The sequence below is a fragment of the Eleutherodactylus coqui genome, chromosome 12 (genome assembly GCF_035609145.1).
Source record: "Eleutherodactylus coqui strain aEleCoq1 chromosome 12, aEleCoq1.hap1, whole genome shotgun sequence".
NCBI classification, from domain to species: domain Eukaryota; kingdom Metazoa; phylum Chordata; class Amphibia; order Anura; family Eleutherodactylidae; genus Eleutherodactylus; species Eleutherodactylus coqui.
In genome coordinates this window covers 101101109-101123738 of record NC_089848.1, presented here as the reverse complement: position 1 = coordinate 101123738, position 22630 = coordinate 101101109, and the positions used below count along the sequence as shown (strand labels likewise).

The 22630-nt window shown below is 47.1% G+C and overlaps 1 protein-coding gene across 2 annotated transcripts in view; it reads right to left on the bottom strand.

Moving 5' to 3' along the window:
- Positions 1 to 11976: 11976 nt before the first annotated feature.
- The window catches only part of UBE3C (ubiquitin protein ligase E3C), a 99868-nt gene continuing 89214 nt past the window's right edge, over positions 11977 to 22630 (bottom strand). For both annotated transcript variants that reach the window (XM_066585356.1, XM_066585358.1), the window contains exons 21-24: positions 22001 to 22189; positions 20186 to 20252; positions 19473 to 19603; positions 11977 to 12871 (exon numbers count right to left, since the gene is read on the bottom strand). In XM_066585356.1, the coding sequence (XP_066441453.1) occupies positions 12701 to 12871; positions 19473 to 19603; positions 20186 to 20252; positions 22001 to 22189 (558 nt within the window). In that variant the 3' untranslated portion in view covers positions 11977 to 12700. The remainder of the gene's footprint in view (positions 12872 to 19472; positions 19604 to 20185; positions 20253 to 22000; positions 22190 to 22630) is intronic.

Genomic DNA, 22630 nt, shown 5'->3' with positions numbered 1-22630 from the left:
AAAAGTTTGAGAGAGAAACCCGGTTTGAAGGTCCCTACCAGATGCTGTTCACCACCCCAACTGCAGTCAAGCTCGAAAAAAAGCCCACTTGGTTCCACACCTCCCACTGCAAAAAGGCCCTGGGTCCTGGAGCACAGAACTCATGATCCTGCATATCCTTTACATGCGATAATGTGGTACAATTCCTCTAACACACACCTTTGACACTAGCCCCGTGTTTCTGGGATCAGAACAAATTAATACAATCAAATGTGCAATATGAAGCCTACACTGAGGGTGAGAATCCAACACCGCATCGTGCTAAGAGAGACGTTGACACTCCAGGTGGTAACTTTGATCCACATGTACACATAGATGCAATAGGAGTGCCAAGGGGGGTGCCAGATGAATTTAAGTTCAAAAGGCTTTTATTGGAACAGAGGGTAAACAATACACATTTCAAGATGCTTTTCATATTTTGATGCATTACAGATATGTATGAACTTTAAGGTGCATCCGCTTTCCGGCTCCCCCCTCTCTCCTCCATGGAGCCTACCAGTGATCTCTCTCTGTCTCCTTTTTTCTTTTAAAGAGAAAACTCCGTCCCCCTTCGTGTTAGGGGTCCAGGAGGAGGTGGGAAACGAACAAACAAACAAAACAGAACAGAAAAATATATAACCAAAAATAGTGCTCCGAGGAGCGAGATAGTGGGTTGGAAGGGGTTGGGCGGGAGGGGAAGGGGGGGAGGGGGGTGTGGGCTGCTAGAAGCTAAGGTTATAACATCGCCGTTTCATATTTCAGTTGTCGTGCTATGTGTTTCCTGACCGGGGATCGGGTTTCTAATGAGACGCGTCTCCTCCCTTCTGTTCCAGGAGCTGGCCGTCTCACCCCACATCCTGTGGTTCAATATTTGTGTGTTGTCTACCCGTAACCACCCGTGATCGGGTAATCCACTCCCCCATTCCGGGGGAAGACCTAAAGTCCAGCCATGGCCGCCAGGTTGCATAGAACCTCTCCACCAGGGCCTCCTCCTCCGCCCTCATTTCCTCATACCTGGCCAACGTGTTCATTGCCTCCACCCAATGGATTTTTGCCGGTCCCGTGGTGGCTCTCCAGAACCTTGGGATAATTTGCCTGACTGCCAGAATAAAGAATCCCAATAGACCTTTTCTTACATGCGCTATGGGTCCCTGGTACATAGATAACAGGGCCATCTCGGGCGTGAACACTTCATCTGCCCTACACAAATTGTTGTACAGCGACTCCACGTCTCTCCACAGTGTCGCGACCGGGGGGCAATCCCACCATATGTGTACCATGTTGCCCCTACCCCTGGAGCATCTCCAGCATGAGGTGGAGGATTGAGGAAACATTTTGTGTACCTTTTCCGGCGTCGTGTACCAGTGTGACAGGACCTTGTAGTTTAATTCTTGTAGCCTAGAATAAACTATACCTTTATGAGTTAGTACAAAGGACTTCTGCCAGAGGTCTGCAGGGAAACTTTTCCCCAGCTCGTTCTCCCATGTTCTTACATACCCCGGGGGTTCGTCCCCATCTCACCCTCCAGCAGTATCTTGTATAGTAGGGAAATTATGTGCTCAGGGGATTCTGGTGACATGCATAATTTGGAGTGAGGGCTTTAGCTAGGTTCGACCCGGGTGTCAGGGAGTCCAGTGAGCCCCTCAGTTGCAAGTACACCATCCATGCTCCTGAAGGTGTCCGTGTCTCTGTGAAGAACTCTGTCAGGGGTTTGAGCCCCGATTGATTTGAAATGTCTCTCACTTGTGGCACTCTCGTCTCAGGGGTTAATATTAGGGATCTGTTTTGTTCTAAGGCTTTAAATTGGGGGTTGGCCAGGATTGGGGTAAGAGGCCCTGGAACCGTGACCATCCCGTTCCGCCTAGCGAAGCTCGACCACGCGTCTACTAGTTGCCTCATCAAAGGAGATAATTTGGGGTTATCTTTAAGTAAGCCTCCCGGTATCCAAAATGCCCCTTGTGTTGCCACTGGCTCCGTTTCAGTTTCCAGCTCAACCCATATTTTAGACTCACTGTGTTTGAGGAGGTTGAGAACGCATTTTGCTATATTGGCCTTGTAGTAAAGGGCGAAGTCTGGCAGGCTAAGGCCTCCCATCTCCTTTGCTCTGACCAGCGTGCTATATTTTAGACGTGGGGCCTGCGCCCTCTCCAGACAAATTTGGTGATTAGGGACCGTATGTGTAATAGGTATTGTCTGCTTAGTCTGATGGGAAAGGCTTGGCATAGGTAGAGGAATCTTGGGAGCGATACCATCTTGACTGTATTAATTCTACCACTCCAGGACAGAAATAGGGGGTTCCACTTATTTAGATCTTTTTCTATGTTTGTTAGAAATGGTTTGTAGTTTAAATCGAACGTGTGGGCGGGGTCTGCTGGGAGTTGGACACCTAGGTATTTTATCGCGTTGCCCTGCCATTTGAATGGGAACTGCCCCTTCAACCTTAGTTCTTCCTCTTGGGGGATCGACACATTTAGGATCTCTGTCTTTTGTAAGTTTATTTTGAAATTGCTTATTTTGCTAAATCTGTTGAACTCTTGTAGGAGAACTGGGATGCCCACGCTTGGGCAGGATAGATAGACCAGGAGGTCATCCGCAAACAAGGATAATTTATGATCCACATGTCCCACTTCAACCCCTCTGATGGACCTATTTTCTCTAATGGCGTTAGCCAGCGGTTCCATAGTCAGAATGTAAAGGAAGGGTGACAGCGGGCATCCTTGCCTTGTTCCGTTGTGGATACGGATGGTGTCTGACAGTGCCCTGTTGACCCTCACTCTAGCTGTGGGATCTTTATACAAGGCCGATATCCATTCCCTCATGCGTGGTCCCAGTCCCACGCTCCTCAGGGTAGCCTCTAGAAAGCTCCATCTCACCCTGTCAAAGGCCTTTTCTGCGTCGACGGCCATGAGGCAAAGCGGAGCCCCTGCCCCTCTAGCCCTCGACATTAGAGACGTGGATTTGATTAGGTTGTCCCTGCCCTCCCTTCCCGGGACAAACCCTACCTGGTCCCTATGAATTAGCCTCGTGATGAAGGGTTGAATACGGGTCGCGATCAGTTTGGCGAAGAGCTTGATATCTATGTTTATAAGGGAAATGGGTCTATAATTGCTGCAAACCGTGGGATCTCTCCCCGGTTTGGGTATGACCACTATGTGGGCCTGCAGCGCCTGGGGTGGGAAAGTGCAGCCTCTATTCACCGCATTAAAAGCACCCATCATCAGTGGGGAGATCTCCTCCCGGAACATTTTATAGAATTTGGGGGTGAACCCATCCGGGCCCGGGCTCTTGCCTGCTTTGAGTTCCTTTATTAGGGCAGCCAATTCAGGCTGTGAGAAATCTTCTTCCATGTCTCCGAACTCGGATGGGTCCACGTGTTTTGGGGCGTAGTTATTAAGATACTCTCGTGTACCGTCATCGCCTGTGTTGTTTGTTGGTTCAGGGTCCTGTTTTAGATTATATAGGTCGTTATAATAGGAGCGGAATGTCTCCAATATCTCAGAAGTTGAGTGGGCAACCCCTCCTGCTGTTTGTATTTTAGGGATGTGGTTTATGGGCGCTCTCGGGTGTAGTGTTCCGGAAAGCCACCTCCCGCACTTGTCGCCATACTCGAAAATGCCTCTGCGTAATCTATCTCTGGCCCCTAGTGATCTTTGGTCTAGGATTTGTAGGATTTGGTGTCTGATCGCGGATATCTCCGCCTTAGTTGCGTCTAGGGGATGGCCCTTATTTAGGGACTCCTTCACGGCCAACTCTCTCATAAGCTTCTGTAACTTGGCCGATCTGTCTTTCTTGAGCCGGGCTCCATGCGAGATGAATACCCCCCTCATAACGCATTTTAAGGCCTCCCACTTCACAGGGGTTCCCGTTGTGTCATTTCTGTGTATCTCCTCAAATTCCGCAATTGTTTTTTAATTTCGTCGATGCAGAGTGCGTCGTTAAGGAGATTCTCGTTGAGTCTCCATTGGTTTGTGAAGGTCCGCCTTCCCATGTCCGCCAACTCCCCGTATATTGGGGCGTGAACGGACCAGAGAAGCGGACCTATCGAGCATGTTGGCTTCTGGTCGAGGAGACTATGCGAGATTAAAATGTGATCTATGCGACTGTAAGTGTTGTGAGCCGCTGAGTGGAAGCTGTAGTCCCTGACACCCGGGTGTAAAATTCGCCACAAGTCCACAAGGTGCATTCTATCCAGTTCCTGCTTCAGTGCCCTCCGTGCTGTGTGTGAGATGGGGGACTTACCCGCCGATGTGTCCACCTCCGGGTCCATCACCATGTTCAGGTCTCCTCCTACTATCACTCTGGAGCCAGCTGCAAAAGTGTCTAGTTTTCGCAAGGTGGACGTCCCGAAAGCGACTTGACCCTGGTTGGGAAAGTAGATGTTAGCGAACGATAATATCATGCCCATTACTTCCAATTTTAAGAAAATATAGCGGCCCTCCTGGTCTGTCTCGTGTTCTAGGACAACATGCTGCAGGGACTTGTGTAACGCTATTGATACCCCACCTGCTTTTTTCGTGGGGTGAGGGCTATGCACCCATGTAGTATAGTATTTGGAAAATAAACGCGGGACTCCTTCCACCTTAAAGTGGGTTTCCTGCAACATGGCGACCATGACCTTTTTCTTATGCATGTGATAGAGGATCTGGTTCCTCTTCTCCGGTGTATTAAGGCCTTTTACATTGTATGTACAGAAGGAAACATTAGCCATTTTTATCGGGATCATTCAAAGGCTTGTTACCTCGTGGGGCCCACACCCCGATAGGGTTGAACAAGAGGAGGATAGGGAAAAGGGTGTGGGGGGGGGGGGGGGGGGGGGGACAAACACGCAAACTTGGGACCTGGTGCCTTTCGGCTTAACCAGGCACAATATGTAAAGTAGGTGAAATAACATTTCTGTATAGCACATAGGCTACTACCCCTAGGGAGGGGCGGGGTGAACCAACAGGAAAAGCCGCTTTCCAGATGAATTTAATTCTAGAGATCAGGTTAAAGCAGGTTTTGAGTCCTTATTTGCTATTGTCACTGTTAATAATAATGTAGATTGCTGATTGTAATAGGTATAATTCATCCAGAGGTTTGTAAACTACACCAGGGATGCTTTGCAAGGGTTAGCGGACCAGTTAGGGCCCACTGCATCCATGGCGTTCCAAAATAGAGTGGCCCTGGATATGATTTTAGCAGAAAGAGGTGGGGTATGTAACTTCCTGTATGTGTATTATCCCTTTGATCAAAAAGAGTATGAGTAAGGGACTGGACAATATGACACCAACATTTCCCTTGTTTGAAAAAGATGAAGAGCCAGTTCCGATAGTACCACGTACGTTACCAGAAGAATGGAGAAATGTACTAGTACTGCGCCTGCCCCGATCTCCTAAGATGAATTGTCAGTGGAATTCCCATTTGCCTAGGGATAGTGCAGAAGACCTTAGGTTTCGGCGAGGGCACACCCTGTGGGGTGTTAACTTGTACAGATAGAGGGTATGGATGCCCGGAAATGAGCCCAGGGAATCCATGGCCTCCTTCTGAGGTGAGGTAGGGATCCCCCCTTTTAGGAGTAGGGCCTTACAGGCAGTGGGGAAATCCTGACGCAAGGGAGAGGCGACCGAGGAAGAGTGCAAGGCCTGGTGCTTGATCTCCATATAAGTTTTTAGGGGGGTTTGTGAGGGTATATGTATATATTGCCATATGTTTTTTATGCTTTTATACCTGTATGCAAGTTCTATTCAAAGTTAAAATGAGAAAAACTTATATGTCGCCTTACATCAGATATTCCAAAAGTTTGCAAGGCTGAGAGAGATGTGTCCAGAAATTCAGAGATGATACAGAGCCGGACACGAAGGCCGTGAGCTTGGCTGTTTTCCCAGACGCGCCGTATCTAGATAACGACTGTTCAACTACGTATATAACTTTCACTGTCTCAGCCGGAAATCCGGACTTTACATATATGGTTATGCGGTGAATTTGAGCCAATGAGACCATCACCCATTCCTAGTGATGAGACCAAAGGGTATAAGATCCCATGTAATCTGTAATAAAGGGCGCAGTCATGTCCCCGTGTGAGGAACTATACCAGACCTCCGTGTGTGGTGTCTCTTCTTTACCGCCGGCAGCGAGGCATTGGGGTGGGCCTGAATGGTTCTGTACGCAGAAATTTCCCTGACAGTTTGAGCATCATCCTGAGCTGATGGGGTATGACCGAGTGTCCCATACTTAATCCTGAAATGTGGTGTACCACTACCCTATTGAGCTCCCCATTTGCACCTGCTTAACACTCATGGAGCCACATGCAGGTTCTGTGAGATAAGAGGAGATTGGTGGTGGCAATTTTTTTGTAGCGTCACAAAGACGGGTAATGAGAGGGGAATTTAAGTCATGAATAGGTAAAGTCCCCTGGTGCAAGCACCGAGTCATGACTGGCTCCTAGGGTAACATCACATCATGACGTTTTTTTGATAGACTATTTTTGCAAAGTGGTTTGCCATTGCCTTCCCCAATCATCTTTACCCCCCAGCAAGCTGGGTACTCATTTTACCACGAGGATTGAACTCACAACCTTCAGATCGTGAGCGAGAGCTTAGGATTGCATACTGCTGCCTTAACACTCTGCGCCAAACGAGACTCTATAAGTCACGAATAGGGGAGGCTACAAGTGATGTATCCTCACCGGAGTTTCAATGGAAACCTCCAAAGAACGCCCAAAGATAGGAAATGCCCCAATTTTGTCCCGCGTCGCAATACATTGTGCAAAATGCATCAATGTCGCAGGATTACAAGTGTGATACCAGTCCAGGTTTCTCAGAACAATATTGCCTTCTCTCATGTAAATACAGCTTTAGAGAAGCTTATAGAGAAACATTGTCCCATCTTCCATTTGCATGCCAAATTTCCCAGAGGAGCATTTATTTTATGGCCTTTTGAGTCTCTTCACGCCTATTTGTCGCTCTCCACAACGAGAATGGCTGTGTGTTCACACTGTGGAATTGCTGTAAACTTCTCCATGTGGATTCCACCTCTGAAAGCTGCAGCGGAAATCCGAGTCTAAACCTTGAGTTTCTGCTAAAGATTTATCCCTCTGAGTGGGCAAAATCTGCACAAACTTGTAAATTTATTGCTTAACTGTGAATTTCTGTTGGTACTAGGTGCCTTATTTCATTTTGCACTATCCAGAGAATACATTTGAAAACCTAATATCCTCAAAAGTAATCTATATACAACCAGCCCCCTCCATACATCTGACGTAATATCCTGATACCCCATCCCCCATGTAATCTATATACAACTTGTCACCCATACATATCTGACCTAATATCCTGATACCCCCACATGTAATCTATATACAACCAGTCCCCTCCATGCATCTCTGACCTAATATCCTTATACCCCCCCCCCCCCACATGTAATCTATATACAACCTGTCCCTCGATACATGTCTGACCTAATATCCTGATACCTCCCCATAGGTGATCTATAGACAACCTGTCCCTCCATACATGTCTGACCTAATATCCTGATACCTCCTACATGTATTCTATATACAACCTGTCCCTTCCATACATCTCTGAACTAATATCCTGATACCTCCCCATAGGTGATCTATAGACAACCTGTCCCCTCCATACATCTCTGACCTAATATCTTGATACCTCCACATGTAATCTATATTCAATCTGTCCCTCCATACATCTCTGACCTAATATCCTGATACCTCCCACGTTATCTATAGACAACCTGTCCCCCCACACATCTCTGACCCAATATCCTGATACCTCCACATGTAATCTATATACAACCAGTCCCTCCATATGTCTGACCTAATATCCTGATACCTCCCCGCATGTCATCTATATACAACCTGTCCCCTCCATACATGCCTCTGTGGATGTGGCCAAGCTAGTAGTGCAGGCTTCCACGGCCTCAGTGGCGACTCGCCGGATTCTATGGTTGAAGTCCTAGGATGCGGATGCTTCCTCGAAGGGGTTACTGACCAGCATCCCCCTTTGTAGGATCTCGCCTTTTTGGTGCCAAGCTGGCATTTCGGAAGCCACGGGGAAAAATAGTTCTCATCTACCGCAGAATCATTCCAAGCAATCAACGGCCTCACAGTGTAGGCATTTTTGTTTTTGTTCCTTTCACTGAACGAGCCCTCGCAGGTCAGAGGGCAAGAAGGCCCCTCAGGAGCAAGAACAAAAGAAGAGACCGTCATTCAAGCCAAGGCCATCTGGTGGTCAGGTCATCAGTCCACGAAGAACCCCAGAAACAAGCTCTCTGCATGAGGGGGCAGCCCCCACTCGTTGTCTCAAGCAGGGTGGGGAGACTGCTTTCCCAGTTCAGCGAGGTCTGGCAGGCTCAGGTCACGGACACCTGGGTTCGGGAGGTCATATCCAAAGGTTATGCCATCGAGTCTTTGGCCAGACCACCCGATCGCTTTTTCCACTCCAGAATCCTGAAGGATCCAGGGAAGACCCGTGCCTTCCTTCAAGCTTTCCTTGACCTGTATACCTTGGTGTGATTGTGCGGGTTTCCCCCGCTCAGCATTTCACAGGTTTTTACTCCAACCTTTTTGTGGTCCCCAAGAAAGACAGGTCAGTTCGACCAGTTCTGGATCTGAAGAAGCTAAATCATTTTGTGAGAGTGCAGCATTTCCCCATGGAATCGATGTGGGCAGTCATTACGTCCATGGAACCAGGGTAGTTTCTCTCATCAATAGACATCAGGGACGCATATTTGCATGTTCCTATCCAACCGGCGCACCAGCATTTTCTGCGACTTGCAGTTCAGGCTGATCATTTTCAGTTTGCGGCATTGCCATTAAGACTGGCAATGCCCCTCATGGTCTTCTCGAAGGTCCTGGCAGCTGTGATGGCGATTCTCCAATCCAGGGGGATTGTAGTCATCCCATATATGGACGACATCATGGTGAAGGCCCCAACCAGGCAGGACAACCTGGAGAGCCTGAACATCACAATACATACATTAACCAGATTCGGATGAGTCAACCACCGGAAGTTTTCGCTCGTACCGTCACAATGCATGGAATATTTGGGGATGTGTTTCGACATTTTGCAGGGCCAAGTGGTCCTCCCGGCAGTGAAGCGCCAACTTCTCCAAAAGCAGTTGCGCTCTCTGCTGTCCCAACGCCTGGTATAGATCCAGCATGGTATGAGAGTTCTGGGTCTGATGGTCTCTTCCTTTGAGGCGATTCCTTTCACCCAGTTCCACGCCCGCCCCTTGCAGTGGACTATACTATCGAGATGGGACAGGTCGGTGCGCTATCTCGATCGGAAGATAAGGGTTCCACCGAGGACACAGTGCTCCCTCCAATGGTGGCTGGACTCTCCACGCATTCAGGTTTTGAAGGCACAGGGTTTTTCGGATCCGGTCATCCAAACAATGATTAGGGCTAGGAAGCCGTCCTCGTCAAAAGTGTATTATCGGGTGTGGCAGGGGTTCATCCGTTGGTGCGAGCAGAGGGGTTTTCACCTGATGCGTTTTTCTTTGGTCCGCCTCCCGTCCTTTCTCCAGGATGGGCTGGACAAGGGTCTCAGCCTCCGTTCCCTCAAGGGACAAATTTCAGCCTCGTCTATCCTTTTCCAGCGCCCCTTGGCATCCATGTCGGCCGTGCGCACCTTTCTGCAGGAAGTCACTCATACTGCACCGTCGTTTTGTTCACCGGTACCACCTTGGGATTTGAATTTGATCCTGGACGCCCTACAGGCTCATCCGTTCGAACCGTTGGCAGAGATACCATGGCGGTTATTTTCCTGGAAGGCACTGTCGACAAAGTCAACCTTTACTGTGTTCCACCAGGATAAAGTTGTATTGCATCCGTTTCCCTCTTTCCTCCCCAAGGTGGCGTCGGCCTTCCATATCAATGAGGACAATGTGCTGCCATTGTTTTGTACAGCTGCAGTCCACCCAAGACGACGGGCCCTACACACTTTAGACCTAGTGCGAGCACTGAAGCTCTATTTGGAACAGACATCATTCAGATTCTCAATTCGTGATACCTGAAGGTCTGAGACGTGGTCTCGCGGCCTCCAAAGTTATCATCTCACGCTGGATTCCCTTGGCGGTGGTTGAGGCCTACCGGGCTAAGGGTGAGTCACCCCCGTTTTGGGTGACGGCACACTCTGCCAGGGTAGTGGGGGCCTCATGGGCGGTCTCCTATGGTACCTCTGCTTCGCAAGTGTGTAGGGTGGCTACCTGGTTTTGCTTAAATGCTTTCTCTAAGTTCTACCAGATTCACACGTTTGCGTCAGTTGACGCTTCGCTAGGTCAGAAGGTTTTACAGACAGCTGTAAACTGACCACATGCGTTTATGCTTTTCTTTTCCCTCCCTTAGGGACTGCTTTCAACGTCCCACGGTCCTTGCTGTGTCCCCCAGTGACACGAACGAGAAAAAAGGATTTTTTACTCACCGTAAAATCTCTCTCATCTCATCATTGGGGGACACAGCACCCACCCCTTATTTATATGGCACCGTGTTTTGTCCTGGCCAGGACCCTGGTTCTGTAGGTTGCACATGGTGCTGTGTTTTCATTACAGTTAGAACCTTTGTCATATTGCTATTTATTGTTATTTTACCATTCCGCGTGGCTGCTCCTTCTGCTGGCATACAAACTGATTAGCCCGGTGTCGGCAGGAGGGAATATAGCCAGTGGGCGGAGCTAACACTTGTGCATTTTTCTGCACTCCAGTTCCCAATGTTTTCATGCATAATTGAGTCACTTGGTTTTATTTCTACCGTACATCAAAAGGTATTGCTTTTTGGCCGCAATTCTTCCATGAAGACCACATCTGGCCAGACTTCTCTAAACAGTAGATGGGTGTGCCTGGATCCTACCAATTCTGAACTGCTAGCACTGCTGGACATCTTTCCATTTAGAACGGAAGCATAATGTGTCTTTCATCTGCTACACTAAGTTTCCTTGATCGACCACTGCATCTACGGTCCTCAATGCTGCCCGTTTCTCTGTGCTTCTTCAAAAGAGCTTGAACAGCACATCTTGAAATCCCAGTTTGCTTTAAAATATTTGCCCGGGAGAGACCTTACTGATGCAGTATAACTACCTAGTGTCTTGTTGCTGTGCTCAGTCTTGCCACGGTGTATGACCTGTGACATGAAACGGTCTTCCACAACCTCACCTTTGTAGCATCATTTTCTTTTCCTCACTCAGTTTTAAGCCTCCTATACATCGGTTTCAGTTAATGACTGTATTTCAACCTACATATGAAAATAATGATCACCATCACCTGTTTGGTGTATGATTAATCAATTCTAATCCTACAAAATCCCTGACTTACTGCAAGAGTACCTAGAAAAACTGATGTCGTTTTGAAAGTAAAGGGCGGTCGCACCAAATATTGATGCAATTAAAATTTCTCTTTTGTTCAGTCGCTTTGCATTTTGTCAATTGACAAAAATAAATAACACTTCTACTTTTAAAAGCATTCTTAATTTGCAGCATTTTCTTTGCACACCTGCCTAAAACTTTTGCACAGTGTCGCATAATAAAAGTTTCAACTAGACATGAGCGAGCGTACTCGGTAAGGACAGATAGTAGGGCAAGTATCGTCCTTACCGAGTACCTGCATACTCGCCCGCAAAGATTCGGGTGCTGGTGGGGGGCGGGGAGCAGCGCGCGCGGGGGGGGGGGGGGGGGGGGAGGTAAACGGGAGGGAGATCTCGACCTCTCTCTTCCCACCGCTCCCTCCTGCAACACAGCGCTCACCCCCACCGACACCCGAATCTTTGCGGGCGAGCAGTCAGGTACTCGGTAAGGACGATACTCGCTCTAGTATCTGTCCTTACCGAGTACGCTCGCTCATCTTTAGTCTCAACCTAAGAGGATATCTGAAGCATTGTTTCCAAGCGATTGGCCAGAGGAGGAGGAGGGGCTTGATGTTTTATATAAAACTGATAAGGACACAGCAGATTTTGGAGTCTGAAATAATATTTAATACATGTAACCATATATTTCTCCTCCATAGCCGAGACGGTGAACTGTACTACATGACGAAAATAGGATAAAAAAAATCTGTACAGTAATGAGAACCGAAGCAAAGCAATTTTTTTGTATATTCACAACTTTATCGTAGTCATCATGATGTACATTGTACAGAAGCACTTAAAATCCATAGTCCAATCTCCACGGGGGGTCTTTTTTAATAGAAAGAATAAAATAAAATACTAGATGACACTTGATGTCTACCAACCAGCGGGGCAGGTAGTGAAGGGAACACAGTGGAAACAGTTAAAATTGTTGTACTATTTCTGATGCAGGTAGGATTGGCCGTAACGCGCCTTGCTCCGTTTTCTCGTTGACAGTGGAGTCTTGTATTCTAGATGATCCGGACCCTGTTTTACTCTTTTATGGTACCAGTCTGCTAGTCATATAGACAAATTGCCAGTGTCTGGGAGGTGTTCAATCCAAACAGCCGAGTGATCATCTTTGGTTAATTTTTGTCGACTGGTCACATTATTAAAGTAGTGCTTATTTTTCTGGAAAGTTGTCCTCGACCAAACAGCAATTAGTTACTTGATGAACGTCGATGGCAAATTTCAAATCTACTACTGATGTAATAAAGCCAGGATTCCTGAAACACTGTCATTTCATGGCGAATTCTATTTAGGCACCAGATTTCAATCCCCCCCTACCACCCGTTGGAGTTTGAGTTCAACTCAGCTCAGTTCAAAGCCGGCAGCACATTCTATAGCATAAAGCAATTTGCTCCTCATAAGGTTCTCATCATAAAACTCTGGAAGCTTGAGAAGGTTCATGCAGGTGCTTGCAGTGGGAAGTCGCTCTAAATCAGATCCTCCATTGTGGATGCAGAAGGCAGGATACAACTCCTAGAGGTGAGAAGAGAAGAGTGGGAATTAACACACATTCGCAGTTTTTTGTCCTGTCCTTGAGTCTATAAGGTGGGTCTATGAGGTTGGCTGCACAGTTTGGCAGTTGCGGCCCAGCTGAATCTACTGCAGATTGTTTTCGGTCTGTACTTTCCCACCATAATTCTGAGCTTTGTAAGATGTGGATTCTGGCACTTTGAATCAGTCAAGTGGGTGGTCTCCACTTATATCAATGGATGATAGACTTGATTGACAGTAAGAGGTTGAGACCGCCCACTTGACAGATTTAAAGCGCCAGCAGCCAAATGCAACTGAGGTCGTGCAGGGAAACGGAGAAGTAGAAACAAAAGGCAAGCTGCAATAGTGTCAGTCGGGCGGCGGATGCTACAAAGCTATGTATTCGGCCCTGCTGACCTAAATACAAGATAGGTCTTCCTTAACTTGTTAATGTGGTTCTAATGGCTAACAGTTATTGTATTCTCAACCAATAACAGCCTAAAATGGTAATGTCACTGTGGTGTGGCTATGTGATCAGATGATATATAGTCAGTTTGAATGGCCTGTCATTGGCCATAAAAAGTAAACAAGTGGGTGAGCGCATTACTGCTGGAACACAGACAAAGCCTTATATTTAAAGGGGTTGTAGCTTTACATGAACATTTTTTTATGAATGGACACAAGAGAAAATAAAAAAGAAATCATACTCACCTGTCTTTGGCCCCCATGGACCCAGATGTACGGCTCCCGCTGCCTTGTTCCCAGGCATGAATGGCCACCGAAAGTCAGAAGCAACAGTATCACCATCCTGAACTCCTGCCATCATTGTGCCCAGGATGTAAGCGGTGATGTCAGGAGTTCAGAAGGTAAGGGCTCCTGTCCATGGGCGAATTTTCACTGCGTTCCCGACGGCGATAATCTGGCCGCGGGGAACGCAGTGAACGCTTTCCATAGCATTGCTATGGAAAGCGCAGCCCCCCTGTCCACGAGCAGAGAATCATAGCGATTCTCAGCATGCTGCGATTCTCCACAGTGAGCCTGTCAGATAGGCTCACCACAGATAACTGACAGTTCTCTCCCCTGCTCCCGGGTGGCGGAATATCGCTAGCGATATTCCGCAACGCCCGTGGCCAGGTAGCCTAACACTGTGGCCTCTGATTGGCCACAGTGGTCACCTGACTTCCAGTAGCTGTCTGCACTGGAGGACAGGGACAGAGTATCTGAAGCTGCTCAACTGGACTGGATCCCGGGGGGCCAAAGACAGGCCAGTATGCGGTCTTTTTTTTTTTTTTTTTTATTTATTTTCTCTCGTGCCCAGTCAATAAAAAAAAAATCCTTGTGAAGATATAACCGCTTTAATAGGGGTTTTGCAAATATGCACAATCCCTCCCAGAATGCAACGCCCGAGGTGAACAGCTGGTTTTGGCCTTGGTGCCCCTACCACATAACAGGTTTTGCCAGGGGAAGATATGGCTCCCAAATTTCACCTGTAACGGTGGCTCCAAGAGTAATATAGTATCACAGGATGGCCATTTGCATGAAGGCCATTCTGTAATACCAGGACGGCACATGGTCTGCCGGAACAGGAACCAAAAACAGAAGGCCCTTTCACACACCCCATTATTGAATGTGAATGTTCACTTGTACGTCCAACTGTCCAATCATCAAGCCCTGTGAAAGTGCAAACAATCAGCCAATGAATGAGCAAACACGTTGGCTGACAAGCTCGTTGATGCAAACCTAAAAATGGTCAGTGGTTGGCTGCACATATATCCCTGATGTACAGCTGACCAGTGACTATTTTTCCCGGTCAATCTCTCAGCAGCATACCCAGGAAAGTTGCAGACGTTACCCCAAGCCCAATCCTTCACCAGTGGTGCCTGCAGTCAAGGAAAGGGCACCCGGCACCCTGCACACAGCATTGGCTGTTATCAAGAAGCATGTGATAGAGTACAGACCAGCACAGGCAGTTGGATGCATGTTCATATTAGTTTGTCCTCGCATTGCAGACCTGCCCACCTATTTATTAACGAGAGCTGACGACATGCTGATTGTCAGCCGGCGTTCGTTACCACAGGCCCGTGATCTGCTCATGCAAAAGGACCTGAAACACCAGGGAGCAGGTTATAACCACTGGAGGTATTTTTTGAGGTCTACCTAGACCCTTTCAGTAGTGGACTACATCTTCACACTAGACTATGGAAATCGAGGGGTCCGACACTTGTCTGAGTCACCATTTTCAGGATGGGAAGTGGAGGCTGATGGGAATATTTTGTGGTAGAGAAATTCTATGACTACATTTAATATCTGCCCCTCCAAGGCATCAATTCTAAACAATTATTTATAAGTGCTCGATAATTTCAATCTTTTACAATGATTTTCTGTTACCGGCAATCCAATCTCCCCATTATAAAGCGTTACTCCGATAATAGACCTTTTGTCACTTTCACATAAAGGCAAGGTTTTCACAAGGTTATTAACCCAACAGGCGGCAACTATTTCCATACATCCTACTGCCAAATTGTTGCGTTTCGGGGCCATCTCTACATAGGTTATTGGCTTTTTCCACTTTAAAGCTTTAGTAATGTAAAAGGATGAAGTGCTACCGTAAAAAGAGCGGCTGGCCAAAGGAAAAACTGCATAATGAAAGACATTACAAGTGGGAGACAACAGTTCAACCAGTGGAGAGAAACCATTTATTATTTTGACCTGACTGGAACTTCGCAATCTTACTCACTCGAATACAAATGTAGATTTTCTCTGTATCTACAGCTCGCTAATTTATTAAAGTTATTAAGCTTTAATTAGTTTTAGAAAATGCTATCTTGTAACATTTAATCTGGCTCCAAATGGGCTCTTAATTTGTTAATGGTCTAACCTTGTGATATTCAGAGTCTACAAACATTAAATAATGTCTGGGATTTGTCAGGGAGGCGGCTCGGTGTAGCCTAAAGTAGCGACGACTGCCAGCGGCTTAAGAGTAATACTTAATATTCATTTTACGGAAGGGCTGAACACCAGATAAGTGCTTTACAGTAAGACGGCATCTTTTAACAATAACTCTGAAGATTGAGAAGAACATTTGGTGGAACTTGAGACGATTTCAAGACGTTAAGGATTTTAATTTCTTTTTAATGGCGTCTAGATGTCCAATCACTTGTGTCCACCGCCCAACTCATTCTCAGATGTGTTAAAGGAAGTCTTTCATCAAAACTACGCACTGCAAGCGTTCTGTAAGAGCACGTCGGCATGTTCACATCTCTGTGGAAGGCTCCATTCAAACGCTGGACTATCCAGCACAACATGCGGCGGCGCTAGCTCGTCCGAGAAAATGAGGAAGTCGGAAAGGCCCCATTATAATTAATTGGTTCCGTCAGACGCCGTTCCGATCTGGTAGGTTCCAAATCTAGAGTTCCGTTCTTTACCTTGTTCAGCTCCTATAATGGGGCCTTAGGGGGGCTTTACATGGCGTGACTATCGGGCAAATTCATAGTAGTCATTCAGTGTAAACAAGGCCACCAACAGGGTGATAAGCGATAATTCGCTCACGAGTCACATGTCGTTTTGTTTCAGCTCACCCAACAAATAGTCACTGGTTGATCGAAAGTCGCCTGGTGAAAAGTCAGTTGTTCATCTTTGAAAGATATGTGGATGAATTTCCATGGAGCTCCCCCTTACAAACGATATGTCGGCTACGCTAGTCAATGATCAGCGCTCTCCGTGAAAGTATTTAAGTGACTGTTGTTCATACGCCTCAGTGACTTTTCTGAACAACCATCCGCACGAGCGTTACACACGCAGAGACGTACTTTTACTGCCATTTACACCCTGTATTCCCAAGAAAATAAAGTTTAATCCTACATGCATATATGCAAATGAGCTGGCAAGTGCTCTGGGGGCGTTTCCAATAGCGCCATGTGCTCTGATTCTCACCGCGCAGTCCTGCCCAGCTCCTCCCTCTGCAATTAGGTCATTATTTTGTCATCCATCTCTGTACGGAGATCTCGTGCATGCACGGTTCGTTCATATTGATGCATGCACGGTACGTATATAATTATGCCTTCCACAGCAGGGAGTGTATCTCACATTCATCAGGCTGCGGACAAACACGTGAGCCAAATTTACAAGCAAAGGTAGATTACATCATGTAGGTCTCCTGACTGCAGGGTTGTCACTTGGGAAAGGAGGAGAAGTTTTGGGCCTGTCTATGAGGAGCGGACCATACAACCGCAGCCGTTTTCCCAGCTGTTGGTGATTTAAGTGACCCTCTGGTCCTGGGACAACATTTTATCCAGGGATCGGAAGGGGTCTGTGTTTACGCTTAGATTACCTGGTGTCTTCCTTCATTCTTGCACAACCGTGGCCCTGCTTCAGTGATCCAAGATACTGTTCACTTCTTAGACTGCAAACTGTACATTTGTAGTGCATCAATAGTCTAAGACTCTACACACTGCACTGATTGGTCAGCACTGATGTGAGCAGCCTGGCCAATCCGAAAGCAGTGCGAGCACCACTGGCAAGGTGCCTCGAGAAGCAACGGATTGGCAGCTGTAGAGGAGTCAAGGAGGGCACCCTGTTCTTTGTCCCAGAACCGAAGGCCGAATCGCTAGCAACCAGGAAACCCTGCTTGAGTTGTAGGTTTAGGTAAACAATTATTTCATGCCAATGGCCAGCCCAAGTAGTCTTCTAACAATAGAGGGACATCCCTACGAGAGGTTAGGCTTAGCACCGTAAATAGGTCTCACCAATGGATATAGCTTTGAGCCAAGGGTGGGATATGAAGTCTGAAGGTTCTTCTAATCATATATTATAGGTGTTGAATTCTGTATCTGGTTCAACATGTGAAATGTCACAATGGACAAGTTTTTACCAAGTCCAGACACATTTCCACACCTGTAAGGAACATTTGTAAATAGTGAACAATGGCTATTGAGAACTAATGACCATTTTCACAAGCCGACAATAAGCATTAAGATGCCCCTTGTGAAGGCTACAGGGCCCATTCATGTGCTATAGATAAACTGTGTCAATCTTTACACTTGTGCTATAGATCGTTGGCCCGGCTATTATGTATACGGGCAGAGGGTTCTTCATAAATAGCGTTGGGACATTACTCAGAATTTGCTTTAACGCCATTTAGACAAATACGACATCCATAAGGGATTAAGGCAGAGCAAACATTCACAGTTCTCTATTCATCCCGCACACATAAACAGCCGCTCTCGTTCACACCCTGCCGGCTAATTATTCACTAATCGCTGTCTTGTGGGCACTTTCATGTTCAATCTCAGGGCTTCCCAAAGATCTAATAGTTTATTCTGGTCTATTCACATTTATTTATCTGGGGTTAGGGCCAAGCTCACTCCCTGCCGGTAGTTCAGCTAAGCTTCAAATTGCCTTTTAATATAGAAGGTCGTGAACTATAAGGCTGGGTTCCCACACGGCGTGTTCCCGGCAGAAATCTCGTGGTTTGGCCGGAGCGAAAAAACGTGAGATTTTCGTCGGGAAAGTGCTGCTTTAAAACCCGCGGAACTTAGCTGTGGGTTTTGAAGCAGCTTGGCAGAACGCTTTTCTGTTGCGGCCGGCGCTCCTATAGAGGACAGCGCGAAAAAAAAAAGAAAAAAAGAATGGACATACTGTGGCCGACAAATCCGTGCCGCAATGCCGGCTTTGCCGTGACTGATTCGCCGTCCCGTGTGGACGAGATTTGTGAGAAATCTCATTCACATGGATGGCTAATCTCGGGATTAGCGACCACAGGTGGATTTGCCACGACGAAATTCCGGACGGAATTTCCATGGCAAATCCGCCCTGTGTGAACCCAGCCTAAAGGACCCTTTGTGGGTTGTGATGATAAGAAGTTACTACACCCGCTCATGGTAGAACCACAACGTAACTCAGGGCCTTTTTACATGGAGCAATTATTGCTCAGGAAATCCTTGGATGGTGTGAAGCTAAACGTTCAGTGGAAACACGGCCGACGATGGAATGACAAACGATAATTCCTTTACTTATCGTCCTTCATTCATTTTATTCAGGCATAAGAACCAGACGGTAATCCGCCCGTGTAAACAGCAGTTCATCTATGAACGATTGGCGGATTACTCTGAATGGAGGCGGGTGGATGGCCAGAAGAGGACCCTGGCGCACTTCACCTCCATTCATTGAGTGATTATCACTCATGTGAAAGCAAAGGAGACATAACCTTTGGGATGACCGTTGGGTACTTAAAGGAATTCCCCCCCCACCCCGGCTCCCGATGGCTGCAACTCTGTTAAAATCAACAGAGCTGTACTTACCCCTCCTACATGGTAAACTTTAAAAAAAAGTTTAAATTTAACTACAGGCATCTTACAGATCCCAAAACTGTGACTTTTCCTAGTGTAGGGATGGAAGAGATCTGGTGAGTCACAGGGCTGATAGACATGTATATAAAGCGGTATATAAAGGGGTATTCCCATCTTTAATATTTATGTCATGTGATCAGAATCTGCCATAAATCGCTGTAAAATGTGGGCCTCAGACTTACACGTTCTTCAGCCTACAGGATGTAAAAGGATTCCTCTACCAGCACACAAAGGTGATCACATCTGTTAACTCTTACTTTAAAACCTAATAATGGAGGCCGAGAGCAGCTCGTCACAAACTTCAGAAGTTTTCTCTTCTCCTCATCAGTAAAGTTTTCCACGACTCTCCAGAAAATTTTGATGACTGGATGATCTGCAGAGTATCCGCCTAAAATGACATCATCAGCAGAGATATTACACCGGTGCCTCCTCTGCCCACCATGACCTTGGACATGCTCATACAGGTTATCCATTGGCTGTACATGCAGTGATGCTAATAAACCAGTGATTTCTGCATCCATCCATCTCCTGTTACCAACAAGTCGTAGTGCGCCCCCGATGTTAAAGGGAATGTATCGCCTACAGATTTTATTCATTAAAACCAGATAGTGAAACAGTTTCAATTTTTCTATTGTTTTTATTTCTGATTGTAGATAGTTTTTATTCTACCGTCTGTACATGATTATGGGGTTGCGGCCAGCTTGCCTCTCAGCTGCATTGAAAAACATTAAGAGAGATGCTTTACAGCAGCCTCATGGGCCATAGACACAATGGACAGGAGGGAACCAATGACTTTTATGGGAGAGGGTTGTGAGCATGCTCTGCGACCTGTGCAAGGAGGGGGAGGAGGTGAGCTGTGACTATCGCCTATTGTGAATGCTGGATTCCTTGTGTCCTCTATATATAGGAGTCACTTGTCCTTGTACTTCTGCCTGTGATGATAATGTCCTATCTGCCACAAAATAAATACCTGAATAGTTTGTGAAAGACTTCAGATCGTCAAGACAGATTGGAACCTGCGCCCCTGAAATTAAAACCTAAAGAAAGAAGAAAAATAGTCAAAACATAGAATAAAGTCATTCAGAACAAGAGCTTATAAAATGGGAAACTGAAGCTGCTTTATAAGAGCAACCGTCGTGTCCTCAAAAACACCTCAGGTCTCATCAGCAGTCCCCAAGTGCTACTAAAGTAAGGTAGCCAACTTTTTTTTTACCCCCATCTCAATATAGGTGTTGCTTGTTTCCACACCCAATATGCAAATGAGGGCTGCTACAAAGGGGAGTGTACTCTCCAGCTCTGTCCAATCAGTGTGGACTGCGTCAGAGCGAGCAGCTGGCAGCTCATCATTCTTTTCTGCTCCTGGGAGGAAGGGCAGGAGGCTCTGCGTACGTTTCTACTTTGCTCAAGTCCTTTCCTCGGCATTCCTCTGGCTTTTGGTGGGGGGCGAGTGGGTTGTCCTCAATTGCTTGTACCCCAATTAGGCTGCTTTGGAAACGGCGAGCGATCTTGTGACGAAGGTTACATCTCACAAGATCTTGCTCCCGATGCCGCTGTAATGCTCTCCATGCTGACAGGACAGTGTCAGAGTTGGAAGGTCCACTCCCCTTTGCAGCGGAGCACCGGCGTCTAGCCAACTCACATATCAGACACCGAATCAAGCAGCACCTATATCTGGGGAAAAGGGGGCTGCTAGTGGAAGAAAGAAAAGTGGGCTACCACTAATGTATGGGGGCTGTAGAAAGGGTGTGCCACAAAATTAAGCGATATCCACAGTATGAGGGATAACTAGCTGGTTGTTGGGGTCCAATCGCTGAACCCAAATGCAGGGGGGTCCAGAGCAGCAGCAGTCACGCATGCGCACCACATGCTGTATTCATTTCAGTGGGACCACCGGAGATGGCTGAGTGCTTGAATGTGGCCATCTCTGGCAGTAACATAGAAACGAATGGAGCAGGATGTGCACGTGTTTTCGGGATTGGTGAAGGTCCCAACGTTCAAACCCCCAGCGATCAGATCTTTACCCCCTGCCCTGCGGCTAGGTAATAAATGTCTTTAAAGGAGATGTCCCGCGCCGAAACGGGGTTTTTTTTTTTTAAACCCCCCCCCCCCCGTTCGGCGCGAGACAACCCCGATGCAGGGGTTAAAAAAACCACCCGCACAGCGCTTACCTGAATCCCGGCGGTCCGGCGTCTTCATACTCACCTGCTGAAGATGGCCGCCGGGATCCTCTGTCTTCATGGACCGCAGGGCTTCTGTGCGGTCCATTGCCGATTCCAGCCTCCTGATTGGCTGGAATCGGCACGTGACGGGGCGGAGCTACACGGAGCCCCATAGAGAAGAGGAGAAGACCCGGACTGCGCAAGCGCGGCTAATTTGGCCATCGGAGGGCGAAAATTAGTCGGCACCATGGAGACGAGGACGCCAGCAACGGAGCAGGTAAGTATAAAACTTTTTATAACTTCTGTATGACTCATAATTAATGCACAATGTACATTACAAAGTGCATTATTATGGCCATGCAGAAGTGTATAGACCCACTTGCTGCCTCGGGACATCTCCTTTAATGGGAGAACGGCATTAAGTATCCAATACAATGTAAACACTTACAGGCAGCGGCAGCCACTTAGTAACTGAATATTTGCCTTTTGCTTAGCAAAGAATTTGGTTCCAACCCCACTTCCGACTATTAGGATTTACCTGTATTATAAACTTCCTGATTACCTGGCAGTCAGGTGTACAGTCGGCCAGACATATTATTTACATTGGCCCACAAAGGATGAAATACCTGGATTTCCTGCTGATCAAACATCCGCAGCCATTCCAAATTGACCACATTGGCAAGACCTTGCCTGAATGCCAGACAATGCTGGCGGATCTGCTTGTTTAGCCTGTAGTCCGCAACGAGGTGGATGTAAGCAATTCGGTTGGCACTCGTCACAGGGATGTCTTTGCCTCCCAGCTTTAGTTCTACCACCTGATAGAAAGAACATTGCATATCAATCACGGCTGTATATAACTCGCGGTGGTCGCCATTACTTCCTAACGTTATCTCTTTCTCCTCATTCTACGAGTTTTAAAGCGTAACTGCATTTTCTAAAAACATTTGACTTGTCATAGGTACAGGTCAAAAGTTTTGATTGCTGGGGTCCGGCTGCTTAGAACACCACCGATCGTTAGAACAAGCCAGCTGAGGCGCTTGGCGACAAGTGACAGCGCTCCGACAACTGCAGATGGACTCAATAGAAAGTCTATGAGCCCATCTTCAGCTAGTGACAGCGCTCGGACAGGCGCTTCTGCTTTATTAGAAAGCACTTTAAACGTACAGCTCTGAAAAGTTTGCACTATGGTTTCTGGCACTAGATGGCGCACTCTAGCAGCTACACTCCGCATAATGCAGAGATATAAACTGTGCTGC